The following is a 14,844-nucleotide window of genomic DNA, read 5'->3' as shown; positions in this document are numbered from 1 at the left end:
AAAGTAAAATCATGGAACTCTAGACTCAAGAAGAACCTTCTGGTCACCACCTCCACTACTAAGCACCTGGGTTGATTTCTGGTTTTAGTCTTGATCGGTGGTGTGTTCATTCATAAGCAGATTTGATGCTCAGGAATCTGGGGCGGGGGGGAGTTTATCTCTAGAGCACTATGTATAAGGTAGTATGTCCTATTGTTTCTAGAACTCAGCTTTAGACTGCTGTTTTCAAAGGCTTTATATATCTGTCATTTTAATGACTTTTGTTTTGGGTCAGTCATCGAGGCAGATGAAGGACCATTCAAACATATTACATGTTTTGGAGATCTCTGCAGCATTATGTATTAAAATATTTGTATTTTAGAGTGCTGTTGACAACATTAAGACTTATTTTTAGGTCAAAGCTTCTAGCTTGAAACAAAACAGTTCCTGTTTTTAAGATTGCATGCGTATGTGAATGGTTGAAGGTACTTTGTTCTAGACTGCCATTATATTCCATCTTTTTTTCTTATAACTTTCTGATGGGACTTAAAACTCTCTAATTGGACTCAGCATCAGACTCATCTGTTTGGTCCGTGGTCTATAGGGCCAGAACTAAAGAAAAGGTACAATGTCTGTCCCCAAAGCAAGCACCCACATAGCTCACTTTCGTGTGTGTATTTGTGTATTTGTGAATATGGGGAGAGAATATTCCACCACCTCTGGCTGTTGTCCACACTAGATACAATTTTGGCAGTAGATGATAGGGTGGGAGGTGTCTTCCATGTCTCCCTGTCACATTAGCAGTCTACTTTGACTGCACGTGACTGTATTTCTCACATAACCTATTGCACGGTCATCAGTCCCAAACAATTTGGAAAAACTCTTAGGAGGTGGCGAAATGAGCCTCCCCAGAGGGGTTTTCTTTCACTTCCCCTCTGTGACTTTCTCCATACACTAAGCCTCTTTCTACCTTGGAGCAGACTGAAGCATTCACTCTGGTTTTGAGTAGGGATAGGGAGTTACCTGATCTCTTTTCTACCCTCAATTAGACACACGTTAAGATCACACGATGTACTTTTCTCTAGGGTGGGCGGGTGCACGGATGGGGGATAAACTTGGGTTTCTCTTTGTTGTACCAGTAGTAAAGAATAGTTTGACATGAAATAAAGGAAGATCTCAAATTCAAGGGCATCTGTATTTACCAGTGTTAGTTTAGAGTTATATGGAAACCACCAGTGTTGTGTCTTGTGTTCTTATGTCGTCTGGATTATTGATTTGACTCCCTCGTTATAAATTGGTAGACCATCACTGCACTGTGGGCAGAAGGCATGTGCAAATTCTGCTAGAAAGAAGAACGGAGATCCAAGGCCAGATGCACGGATGAGGTCATACAGTACTGACTTGGACTTCCTTTTTCCCCACAGGGCTTGCCCAATCACCACTGGAGAATAACTTTTATTAATAAGTGCTATGAACTGTGTGACACGTACCCTCCTCTCTTGGTGGTTCCATTTCGTGCCACAGATGAAGATCTCAAGAGAGTTGCAACTTTCAGATCCCGAAATCGAATTCCAGTGAGTACTACCATTAATGTTTTATGTTTTTTGTTTTTTGTTTTATTCTCGAAGAGTACCTTTTATTCCATAAGAACGGGAGTCAAGTAGTTTAGAGAAACGCTCTTGGATTTCAATCCAACAAATAATTATCAAGTGCCTTCTGAGCGCAAAGCACCAGGCCAAATGGGAAAGCGAGAAAGACAGCACTTGCCTTCCAAGAGCTCACAATCAAGGATGGAGAATGAACACAAGTCATTCTTATATGAGAGGGTCCATGTAAACCAAGTGCCAGATGGAAGGAAAGGAGGTAGGACAGGGCCTTTGTGGTTTTCGTCTTTGTAGCACGAACGTCAGCTGAGTCATGCTGGACATAAGGTACCGTCTCATGTCATAGACTGTGTAAGTGCAGGCTTTCACATAGACTTACCTTTATTAGGATTAGCTTATCCTCGTCCTATTTGCAAGCTGCCTTAATACCGTTAGCATCCTGGAGTCCAGCACAGATTATTTCAGACAGTATGCTTATGGTATCATTGGACCTACTTCACAAAGTTTTCTTTGTGTCTTAAATATTTATGTACAAGTCATGCCCTCTACTCGGTGTACATAAATTTTATTAACTAAAAGTTTAGAGAACTTTTTTTCCCCTTTGTTAATTTTCAGGGCGAGTCATAATAAGTACTTCGTTTTGTTTTGCTTTAAAAACAAGGCATGAAGAAATTAAGATTTAATGTTACCTTGCCTTTAACTTCCAAGTCTAGATATTTCTGTCCTTAAAAGGATATTCGTGTGAAACTTTTGTTATACTGTCGACATAATTGTAACTTAAAATTCACTTCTCTAATTATGAGTGTCTGTTTATATTTTCATGAGACATATTGTACTTGAAAGTATGTTCTTTAGTTCATTTTGTTAGAACACAGCGCTAATGAAGCTAGTTACAGATTCACTTCCCTTGTGCTCTACTTGGACATACTTTCCTGTGCCATAGCCTCAGACTCCATTCTGCCCTAGCCAGCTGTCTTGCCAATACGTGCCTTGCCCACAGGAGAACTGAACTAGGGTACCGTGGATCGATTTTGTTCACTCCTTTATTCCATTCATGTTTATTGAACATCTGTGGTGTCAAAGGGATGTGTGTGCGTGTATTTCATGGGATTTGGGCAGGAGAGGAAATGAAACAACTGTGCCCAGTCCACTGTGCTCAGGTTGCCGTTTTGACCCGGCACTGCCCACTATTCTGAGCAAATAGAATGCTTAACTTTTTACTTCTTTAGCTCTTTTATTGATCCTTCTTCCTTTGTGATGGTCACCACTTTGCATTTATTTTTCCTAACAAAATGGAGGCTAAGCTGTCCATCACCCCTATATCTTTATAGATTACCACGCTTAATAATATCTAACAGTAGATAATGTGCTCTTTCCAATATACTTTCTGACCACCTGACTTTGGACTATAACCCAGAAAATGTATTTGCTTTTAATGTGAAATCATTAATATTTGATATTTAGTTTTTCAAAAGCCCATAGAAAAATACGAAAAGAATTGATGAGAAAGCAATCTTACTTCGTGTCTGAGAAACAAACTTATAAAATATCACTGAATAATGAAATAATCCACACACATTAATATTCGCATTAATGGTTGCATATTTCTTTGTTCTCAAACAGATTCGTCTTAATGTTATGGAAGTCTTTAACATATAAGCAATACATATTTATTTTGGAGTCCATGCCTTGGGAGAAGTACAGTCAATATTGATATATGTCCTTCGAGACTTCCTTCGATGCATACATATTTTTATTAGAAAAAGATGAAATTATTCTATAATTTGCATCTCAATCCGCTCTTTCTACCTAGCATTACCTTGGAAATAACTTTTTACTCTGTTAAATATCTGCTCATAGGCCAGTGTGCAGATGTACTATAATATATGTAATTAGTTTTCTATTGTGAGACATCTAGGTTCTTTTTAATCTTTTGCTATTCTAAATAGTGCTGTGATAAACATCTTTTGGGGGCTAATTATTTGTGTACACCCTTAATTATTTATGGCTTCTAGATATTAACTTTAATAAGAAAATTAACCTAATATTGTACCATATACTTAAAAAAGCACTTATAGTAGTTGATATTGTAAACTTAGTATTATTTGTACCTGGTCAGTCATATAGCAAGCATCCTTCATAAAGGTAGCCAAGATCCCAAAGGAAAAAGAAAGAGAGGTGAAACAACTCATAAGAGTAGCATTTCTTAACAGGGCATGGAGATTCCAGTCTTAAATCTCCCAAGCAGAGAGAAGAGGGGTGGAAGAAAGGGCTCCCTTTTTATAAACAGCTTTATTGAGATGTATGTCAAGCAGTTCACCTGTTTAAAGGGGACAGTTCCATAGCTTTTGGTGATGTATTACATTATTAGCGACCTTTTACAGGTCTTGTTTCTCGTGTGCTGTGAGCTGACAAACCAGTTATCAAATATGCCAGGTGTGTATATAAAATTAGAGAAGATTGCATGTGAGGAAAGGCTCAAAGGGCTTCGTGGGGACTGGGTATCCTCGCTCCATTGCGGAGACTCTGGCAGCTTTTTGGGCTGTCCTAACATCTTTTCTGCGTCCCTTGGGTTGTCTCCCCCCATCTCAGACTCTATAATTGGGACTGTTAGGGAAACCACCTGCACATGTGAGTCGGTATTATAGAAACACGTTGTATCAGAGGCGATTTCTTTTACTTCTCACTTTTTACTAAAGCTGTTTCTCTGTGATGGTAAATCCAGTGCAAGCTACAGAACTGAAATAATATCAGAAGCTTTCTGTTTCCTTTAAGTGATATATGATTTTTTAGGTAAGCATTTAACTTCTATTAGATGTGGTGCTAATTAAGAAAAGACTAGTAAAGCGATCGGTTATTCTATTCTCACTGTCTCTGAATAGCCATCTTTGTTAAATGTGTGTTTCTGAGCACACAGTGATATCATAGGTGAATAAATATTCCTTTCGGCAAAAGCAGATTCGCTTCATCATGATTGTTAGTGTTTTATTTTTTTTTAATAGTTTTAATTGTTTTCAGATTTGTTTTTTTTGATAGCTTAAAATTTCTGAACTAACTACAGGTGCTGTCATGGATTCATCCAGAAAACAAGACAGTCATTGTGCGTTGCAGTCAGCCTCTCGTCGGTATGAGTGGTAAACGAAATAAAGACGACGAGAAATATCTCGACGTCATCAGGGAGACTAATAAACAAATTTCTAAACTCACAATCTATGATGCAAGACCCAATGTAAATGCAGTGGCCAACAAGGTGAGTATAGTTAATGTGATAGAAACGTCCCATGCCATGTCAACATGCAGGCTTAAATTAATTGGTAAACTTAGCTTAAGTAAGAAAACTAGTTCACTGAGGAAGAAAGTGGCATTAATAGTAAAGCATAGCTTAAAAGATTATATTAAAATCAAATGAAAATATTATCTTTAGGTAAATTAGGCAAGTCTAGAACTGTAATGAACTTGGGTTTTGGCCAGAGTCTTAGGCAAAAGTAAGTATCTCTTTGGAGTTCTTTAGGCCGTTGATGGTCACTCTCAATGTCTGCACTGTTGAGGCATCTGTGAGAAGTCGTGGGAAGCTATCATTATGAAAATCCTCAATTTTTAGCTTTATCAGAACACTCCCTTCACTAGACTCCTCCATGTGGATTCTCGTTTACATAAGATCATTCAAGAAATGAGATCTACGTGTGTGAATTTTATACTCATACACACACAGCGTTATTATTTTTAAAGAAATCTGTCTCAATCGTCCTCTTGGACTTCTTAAGCAGAGAATGTCGAGTGTCCCCGAAGGTGACCGAAGTCATGACTGTGAATATCAGTGACTATATGGTGTTGCCTTCAGGAGCCCTTTGGATGCTGCTGCAAGGTGTGAGGCTGTTTGCCCCAGCTATATGGCCCCAGGTTGTGCTGTGCTGTTTACATTCGACTTCGTTCTATTTTCTTTTCCTTCTTCCATCACAAGTGCTCACGGTGGGCCTGCCCTGAGTTGCTCATCCACATTCCACCTTTTAGATTTCTTGTTTCTCATCAGCTGCAGACTTCAATTTCATCATCTTGAATACTTTGCTTATCCCGAGGTCATTTATCTGGCCTCTTCAATTATTCAGAGCAGAAGGCAAGAACCTGAAAGCAAAACAAGTCCTTGAGCGGCTCAGACAGATGCTGCAGCTTCCTAAGTGGGGCCTGCGGCGTCTGTCTGCACATGCGTGTGTTGAGACGGCGTGCATGGGGGGGGCTCCACTCACACACTTGTGCATCTTGTACACTGATTCCTGGGGGTGGCCTCTCTGTCTCTTGGGTGCTCTTGGACCAGCTGTTTGTTACTACAGGTGCTTTGTGTTTAGGAAATGAACATGATCTTGAAATTAAATGTAAAGCAAGCAGGAAGTAAAATGAATAAGTAAACGAGGAATTACGAGTAAAACATTTAGGAAATTAAATCTAAATATGAACGTCTTCTTGGATTATCCTTGACCTTTAATATTTCTTTTCCTGGTATCCTTCCTGTAGAATTCAGACTTGAATATAGGTATAAAATGTAATGTTTGCAGTGATTCCATGTATAATTCAGCCTGAAATTATGATGAGGTATTAGGTATTAGGATGAGGTATTAAGAAAGAATATTTTATTTTATTTAGGTGAGACAACCCTTGGTTGACCTCACAGATTGCACAGATTGCAAGGACCTTGTCAGTTTATAATCTCCTTTTTTTTTTTTTTTTTTATGCTTTACAGCACCTGGTCTTCCTAGGTGGTCTCCCATCCAAGTACTAACCAGGTCCAACCCTACTTAGCTTCCGAAATCAGACGGGATCAAGCTTGTTCAAGGTGGCCTGGCCGTAGATGCAGGAAAGAATGTTTTAAAATATTAAAATGTATAAAATGCATACAGCATAGTAACTCTTAAGCTCATTGTTATAGCAGTAGAATCCTTAAATGCCTTTTTAACACTCAGGAAATATGCCTGTGTTTCTTAGTTCCCTTAGAAATGAAGGGAAGGCAAGAATTAAGGGAAAAAAACCTACGCTTTAAAGATCTCTGAATCATTCTTTAAAAAACATGCTCAGGTTCCCCTCCTCCCTCGGCTGCGTCTCTCCCCTAGTCATCTATATCCATAGCAACAGGCCCTTGGACCTTTATATTGTTGTACTAGGCAATCTGAGTTGTTCTTTTTTGTTGAAGAGAAGAAAACTGAAAAGGGGACTTCAAACCTAACCAGAGATGGAGAATTTGCACTTTTGAGAACTCGATCTACGCTTGACTAATTGATTTTACCCTTCTGACTTCTGTTCTTTTTGGATCTAATTGTTCCTCCCTTGTGGATATTTAGAAATTTACAGCTCCAGATATAACAAGCAACATCACACCATTTTTAAATTAAACAAACAAACAAACAAAACCCAGAGGTGGATAAGATCCAGCATCAAGCTGCTTTAATTTTGTGGCAGTACACTGTGATGAATTAAAGTGGAACTTTATTAACGTCTGTTTTTGTCAGAAATTTTGGCAGTGAGTAATTTTTCCCTTTTATTTTTTTTTTCACATAGCATCTTCAGTTATTTATGAGAGAAACTCCAGCATTGAGAATGTCTTTGAAAATCACTGTAACTATATAAAAACTACCTGTGTAAAGAAGCAGGTTGTCTGTCTATGGGAGGGTGACATGTGTCATTGCATTATAGGCATGCAGATGTAGCAAAATGGGCTCACTTTTCCACCCTTGCCCTATTCCTGCAGTTTGCAAAAGTGACTGCCAGGTGGATAGTCACTGTGGCGCCCGCCTATCAGAGCTGCCAGGTGTCATTCGTTGAGGCATGGATAACCCAAAAGAGAAGATGGCCCATTTGACTATTTATTCATTAGCTAATAACTTTTTAAAAGTAATAAAGTGACTGTTTGTTGTCGCCTTACTACTGATTCTACTTATAAACAAGCTTTAAAAATATATTTCTTTCTAAATAAAATATATGTTCTTACCTAGAGTCGGTGGAGACCAAGGCCTGTAGCTTGTACGTAGGTCTCCAGGTTTGATGTTCAAGTGGTAGCCTTATTTCTACTGCAGGAGACCTTCTCTGTGACTAACCCTGGGAAAAACCCTAGGATGTGTCGGCCCTTCTATCCTGAGCTATAAGTTTATATTCCTTCCATCGTTATCAATAAAAAGGATGGGGACATAATGTGGCACTGACACATTTCTCTGGTGCCTTCCCGTCTGCTCTTAAGTTCCAGGCACATTCCCCCGTCCTCTCCCTACAGGTACTCTGGGGTTAATTTAACGTTGCTTTGATGATATAGTTACCTTTTCTGATGAGTTCATGCATTCATATGTTCTTACAGTGTTAATTAGCATCCTTTCATATCAGCTTATGGAACATTGCTTTCTTCACAAGTCTGAATTATTTAACTTCTTCTTAAAGAGCCAGGGGCCACGTGTTCCGTGGCATTTTAAAACATTAAGGAGAATGCAGCCAGGTTCCTAAACAGAATTGTAGCGTTTCTTCTTGTCTACATAGAAAATAGGCATGTTCACTACGCTGTCAAGGGGAACCGATGCCTGCCCTGGCAGTTAATCCTTGTAGGTGCTGTGGGAGGTGGCGGCTGTCTGGTCTCCTCTTGAAATCTTTTGTTCTTTGAGGGCCCACCATGCGCACTGCTCTGCCCTTGGCGTTTGCACAGCGGACAGTCACGGTGCACTCAAAAAGGTTCGGGCGTTGAAGTCAGATGACTTAAAGTCTACTGATTATGTGTGTGACTTTGGGGATAGTTAACTAGTATGTCTTCTGATATGCAAAATAGGGATGGTAAAACATATCCTGCAGCATTGCTGTAAGAGCTAAATGAAATGGTGTAAAGCAAGAATCTCAGTATCTGGGACATCATAGGGCCTCATTAAACAGTGGCTGGTGTTAGCTGTCGTAGAGTATGGCTTCTCTGAGTCCTGTGAGACTTAGGTAGTATTATCCTCTATTCTGCAGGAGGGGACATTGAGGCTCAGATTGGTTAAGTGTCTTTCCCCAGATCACACAGCAAAGAGAGGCCGAAGCTGAGCTATCAATCTGGGTCTGTCTGACTCCAAAGCCTGTCATTTTCCTCTAGCCTGTCCTGACCCTAGTGGGTGCTTATTACAAAGCCAGCGCCTCTCCCTGAGAAGTGCTGTTACAAAACTGATGGAGGATGCGGACCATTCAGAACCTGCTCTTGCCATTCCAGATCCGGAAGAACAGCTACTAATTATAGAACATTTTGAAAATGATTTCTTTCTCGCAAATACACCTCCCCAGGAAATTGCCAGCCTGCCATCCTTTTTCTTGCTCAAAGTGAGACTAGTGTTGCTGAGGCTTAGTGTTGGATAGGAAGTCAAGTTCCAGCAGTCATTGTATCTGAGTTGCAATGTTTGACGTTGAGATTTAGAGGACCAATAACTTTCCAAATATTTGTGTAAGTTACAGATGAGATAGAAAACCCAACTGACTGTGTGTGTATCTTGTTTCTCAGGCAACAGGAGGAGGATATGAAAGTGATGATGCATATCATAACACCGAACTTTTGTTCTTAGACATTCATAACATTCATGTTATGCGGGAATCTTTAAAAAAAGTCAAAGACATTGTTTATCCTAACGTGGAAGAATCTCATTGGTTGTCCAGCTTGGAATCGACTCATTGGTTAGAACATATCAAGGCAAGTATATATTTTTTTAAAAAATTGTTTAGTGAAACAGGACTTTTTTTAATCTCGAAATTTAAAAAATTGAAATCAGTGAGACACAAAATATTTGTAGTATAGGGTTCTACATTTGACAGTTTTGTATTTCCTTATAATTTGTTTACCTAAATTAAAGACTACACAACATCACCTCCAGAATATTTTTAGACTTTGTAGAGATGGCACTTTCTATCTCGTCAGTGGTAAGTACTTGAGCCTTTCATGCAGGTTTATTTAGGAATAGCCAGTTCATTATCCAGCCGCCACTGGGTATGACCCTCAAGGGCCTAGAGATTGTTTTATTGAAACTACTCAAATTGACTTATTTTAAATAATATATTTTGTGTCTTTATTATATTCGGTCCTTAATCTTGAAAGGCATCAAAACCCTCTATTCTTTTAAGTCAAAATACTTGAAGCTTTCTGAGGGGACTAACACTTGTAAAAGCCGCCATTTAGTTCTGTAAACAAATAAAAAGCCTACTTTAAATAAGTGAATTATTAAGATAGATTGTTTTCTAGTCAAATTTTATTTTCAAGCTCAGTAGGACTCATAATTTTATTTTGCCTCCCTTTAATTTTTTTCTGAATTTTTCATCCTCAAAAATGAATTGCAAAAATATTACTCATTGGACAATAGACTAGTAGTTACCAGAGGGGAGAGGGGAGGAGGGACGGGGGGGGGAGATAGGATAAAGGGGGTCAAATATGTGGTGACAGAAAGAAATTAGGTATGGAAGGCGAACACAGTGTAAATATATATATATATATGCCTTATTGTTGAATTGTACAGCTGAAACTTATTGGATTTCGTTAACCAATGCCACCATAAAAATAAAGAAAGAAAGAAAGAGAAATTAATTTAAAAATAGAAAAAAATATATGTGTTCAGAATAAGCACCAATTACAAATATTACTACATCATTAAAAAATATATTACTCATGACAACTAAATGTAATGTAGTATCCTGGATTACAAAAGGGACATTAGGCAAGAAGTGAGAAAATCTAAATAAAGTATGGACTTTATTAAAAATAGGTTAGTAAGTTTTACTAATTTAATAATGTATCAATATTGGTTTATTAGTTGTGACAAAAATACCATATTATTATAAGATGTTAAAATAGAGGAAACTGGGTCAAGTATATACTAAAAGGTGACTTCCACTGCATCACACCTTTGAGGTCTAGACTGGACCATGTTTTTCTAATATCACTGTTGTAGGTTGTAGTCTGTCTCCCCAAACAAATTCATATGTTGAAGTCCTGATAGAATGTGACCTAATTTGGAATTCGAGTCATTGCAGATGTAACGAGTTAAGATGAGATCCTACTGGAATGGCATGGGCCCCTAATCTGTTAAGACTCGTGCCCTTAAGTCTCCGGCCATGCCACCCTGAACAAGCCCGATCTCATCTGATCTTGGATAAGCAGGGTCGGGCCTGGTTAGTATTTGGATGGGAGACCACCTCAGAATACCAGGTGCTGTAGGCATAAAAAATAAAAAATAAGAGATTGTAAGCTGACAAGGTCCTTGCAATCTGTGAAGTCAACCAAGGGGTTGCCTCGCCTAAACAAAAAAAAGACTGGTACCCTTATAAAAAGGAGAAATTTGGACACAGAGACACATGCACAGGGAGAACGCCATCCGAAGACTGGAATTATGCTGCTGCAAGCCAAGGAACTAGCAGAAGCTAGGGGACTGGCTGGGACAGTTTCTTGCCTACAGCCTTCAGAAGGAGCATGGCCCTGCCAACAGCTTGATCTTGGACTTCTGTCCTCCAGAGCTGGGAGACAGTAAAAGTCTGTCGTTTAAGCCCCGAGTCTGTAGAACTTTGTTATGGCAGCCCCAGCAGTCTAGGACAATCACGTGAATAGGAGTTTGAGATGCAATTTGGATTTTTGTGTTTGGTTTTGTTTTTCATACCAAGTCGCATTCGAATGCAATTTCTGTAGAGGAAGAACAACAGATCCTGCAGCTCCTGGTGTTCCATTTTCAGAAATCTTTCTGTTCTAGACATTAATAGTATTTTAAAACGAGACTCTTTCTAGGATTAAAAACTATAATTTCAAATCGAAGCAGTACCTTGCAACTAGCTACTTACTGACTCGCATATGTTACTTTGCCAGCTTGTTTTGACGGGAGCCATTCAAGTAGCGGACAAAGTGTCTTCAGGGAAGAGCTCGGTGCTCGTGCACTGCAGTGACGGATGGGACAGGACCGCCCAGCTGACGTCCTTGGCCATGCTGATGTTGGACAGCTTCTATCGGAGCATCGAAGGGTTCGAAATATTGGTACAGAAAGAATGGATAAGTTTTGGACATAAATTTGCATCTGTAAGTAAACAATAAAGCTAATTATTAAAGTGTCAGATCACTGCCTTTTACGTTTTAAAAACTACTTGTTAAATAATATCTTCACTTTTAAAAAGAAAATCCAAGGAATGTGATAAAAAACACTGTACAGATGTGAAAATGCGTGATGCTTTGGGCTAGTGAAAGTCTCCTTAGGAGACATGTTTATCCATCTGCACTATTTACAATTTCGCTTGAAAGTAATACAAAGAGTCTGAATAGACATGTCGAAGTTGAAACTGCAGAAAAGAAGGAAGATAGGCTGGCAGTTCTTTTTCAACTAATATTTTAGCTATTAGAGCCAAATATATTTTATAAAAATGCTAGACTTTTAGTTAAGGCTTTTGTCATTATTATTCTCTGATATACATTTTTGAAACTGAGAGAACATATTAAAACTCCTATTTCCAGGTCTTCTTTCCAGACACCCTTTAAATAAGCATTTTTCACAAGCTCCCCAGATAATATTCAGAAACACTGCTGTGTGCTGCAAATAACATTTTCGAGTAAAAAGAATCATTGTTTAGTAAATGAATAAATGGTGAGGTTTTTGTCTTGTTTTTAAGAGAGAAAGAACTTACTTTTAATTATAATAACCACTCCTTTGTGTATGGCTTCAAGTCTTGAAACTTTAGGACCAGTCCCTTAGCAACTGGTAACACACTCGACAGGATAATCCGGTCCAGTGTACCTGCAGCTGCCCAGGACTCGGCCAAAATTCCAATCAGATGAAATAGTTGTCACACTCACATATGATGATGCTTTGCCTGTTTGTATTGGTATTTCATAGAAGTTTATATACTTAATATTGATTGTTTCAAAACCTTATATTATTTTCGGTATCGCTAAGGAAAAATACACTGTATACTCTCTGAGAGACTTGGCATTTGGAAAGCAGGTCGCTGAGTTGTATTGTCACATTTTGTGGGTTATATGCTTTCTCGTTTTTGTACCTATAAATTAAAACAAATCATCTTCATAAATTTATTTCAGAGAATAGGTCATGGTGATAAAAACCACGCTGATGCTGACCGATCTCCTATTTTTCTCCAGTTTATTGATTGTGTGTGGCAAATGTCAAAACAGGTAAGGGATATATAGGATAACAGTACATTCGACTTAACATTTAATTATTTTGATATAATATAGGGTGGAGGTAAGTTTGGCCACATGTAGCTCATTGGTTCTTTCTTATTGAATTGAGTGGTGGGTACATGGGGTTCCCTTTTGTATTATCACTACTATTTGTATGTCTGGGATTTTCCGTAATAAAGTTTTAAAAATTCGATATTTAACTGTATTAACTACAAATGGGGGAGCGATGGAATTGACAATACCAAGTTGTCTTTTCCATCCATCCTACTCTGGCGTTTGTATATAGGCCTAGCTGCTAACTTACAATACCTTAAATAATTAAACTATCCTGTATGCGCCATACACTCAGGAGAACCCAGAAAACTGGTTTGTTTTTCTCTTTATTCCTTTACTCGATCCTTATTTAAACTCCTCAGATCCATGCAGAGCACCAACAAATGAGCTATGGGGTGTGTGCAAATTCCAGCCTCTGCTGTCCTTCCTTCAAGGCAAAACATGGCAAAGTTTATGCACCTCTTTTCAGTTCTATGAAAGATCAGCCGAGGTTTCATGCTTTGTTTGCTTGTTTTTGTCTAGTTTCCTACAGCTTTTGAATTCAATGAACGATTTTTGATTACAATTTTGGATCATCTGTATAGTTGCCGGTTTGGTACTTTCTTATACAACTGTGAGTCTGCTCGAGAAAAACAGGTGAGTGAAAATGCTAATCTTTTTAGTTAAATGTGTCTAGTCTGCCATGAAATACAAAAAATGTGATAGCGTAGTTGGTAGCAAATGCAGTTTCTCATTTTTTTTACCCCAGGCTTGTGTGTTCTCGCTTCAACCAGGGTTTGTGGAGTGTCTGGTATTTACTGCAGGGCTGAGACACCGACTTGGCCCCCAGGGAGTAGGAGTGACTAGTTATGCAAGGTGTCCCTCCCCAAACGCCGTAGAAATATCAGTAAAGGGACTTTTTCAAAAAGCATAAACCCACAAGAGCAGAGAAAATGAGAAAGGAGACACAGCAGCTAACTTTTGGAAGCTGGAAAGCTAGTGGATAAGTGGTAAGGAACTCAGTTTGAGAACACCAAATCTCAACCCAACAGCAGAGAAGCCAAAAACCAGCCCACTTTACTCAGAGTTTCTGGGGCGAGTGTGTACCAGGTGTGTAGGATGGAGGAAGAAGGATAAGATAACCTGAAGGTCCGTTTAGAATAAGCAGTTAGCTTCCCCAGATCCCCTCCACCCCTCTCTGGACCTGAAGACTGTGACAGAGATTTCTTTGTGAGAGAGAGTCAGAGGGGATCTCTGGCCTGGGGACCTCAGAGTCATCAGGGGGTGAGGTGAAAGACCAGCTGGCTTGTGAGAACCCCTGCTCACTTCCTCTATTGACTGCCTGCATTCTAGCCCCAGGTCCTTATTTTCCAGGTAGGAGCTTGAAAGAATTTTCTCTGTTGGCGAGGATGGGGAGAAAATGGAGCCCCCATTCACTGCTGGCGGGGGTGTGAGGTGGGATAGCCACTGTGGAAAACAGTCTGGTGGTCGCTCAGAAAGTGAAATATAGAACTAGCATCTGACCTACCGATTCCACTCCTAGGTATATACCCAAGAGAAATGAAAATAGGAGTTGAAACAAAAACTTCTACATAGATGTTCATAGCAGCACTACTAACAATTAGCTATAAGGTGGCAACAACCCCAGTGTCCATCAGTTGATGAACAGACAAACATAGTGTGGTATAGTCACACAATGGAATGTTATTAAGCCCTAAAAGGGAACGAAGTTCTGACACGCTACAACATGGATGCACCTTGATGACATTACCTTGTTAAAGGAGCCAGACACAAAAGACAGTGGATTATATGATTCTGTTTATATGAAAAGTCCGGACTAACAAGACCATGGAGACAGAAAGCAGAGCAGTGGTTGACCGGGGCTGGAGGGAGGGGAGAAGCGGGCAGTGACTGCTTAATGGGCACAGGGTTACCATTTGTGATGACAAAAATACCTTAGAACTCAATAGAGATGGTGATTGCACAACATTATGAATGTACTGAAAACCACTGAATTGTAGACTTTAAAATGATGAATTTTAAATTTACTACCTCAATTGGAAAAAAAAAAAA

General features: G+C 39.1%; 1 protein-coding gene and 2 pseudogenes across 1 annotated transcript in view; 2 read left to right on the top strand and 1 right to left on the bottom strand.

Annotated features, from left to right (window-relative positions):
* MTM1 (myotubularin 1) overlaps nucleotides 1-14,844 on the top strand; it is a 90,746-nt gene that overhangs the window by 64,442 nt on the left and 11,460 nt on the right. Inside the window, exons 8-13 of the mRNA XM_039867590.1 lie at nucleotides 1,404-1,553; nucleotides 4,645-4,833; nucleotides 9,079-9,264; nucleotides 11,419-11,625; nucleotides 12,637-12,729; nucleotides 13,315-13,455. Of these exons, the coding sequence (XP_039723524.1) occupies nucleotides 1,404-1,553; nucleotides 4,645-4,833; nucleotides 9,079-9,264; nucleotides 11,419-11,625; nucleotides 12,637-12,729; nucleotides 13,315-13,455 (966 nt within the window). The remainder of the gene's footprint in view (nucleotides 1-1,403; nucleotides 1,554-4,644; nucleotides 4,834-9,078; nucleotides 9,265-11,418; nucleotides 11,626-12,636; nucleotides 12,730-13,314; nucleotides 13,456-14,844) is intronic.
* LOC120606395 (uncharacterized) lies at nucleotides 6,310-6,428 on the bottom strand (annotated as a pseudogene).
* Nucleotides 10,667-10,782, top strand: LOC120606397 (uncharacterized; annotated as a pseudogene).

This window comes from Pteropus medius, unplaced genomic scaffold (genome assembly GCF_902729225.1).
Source record: "Pteropus medius unplaced genomic scaffold, Ma_sr-lr_union100, whole genome shotgun sequence".
Taxonomy (NCBI): Eukaryota; Metazoa; Chordata; class Mammalia; order Chiroptera; family Pteropodidae; genus Pteropus; species Pteropus medius.
Note: the sequence above shows the minus strand (reverse complement) of the source record. Positions and strands in the feature narration are given on the sequence as shown.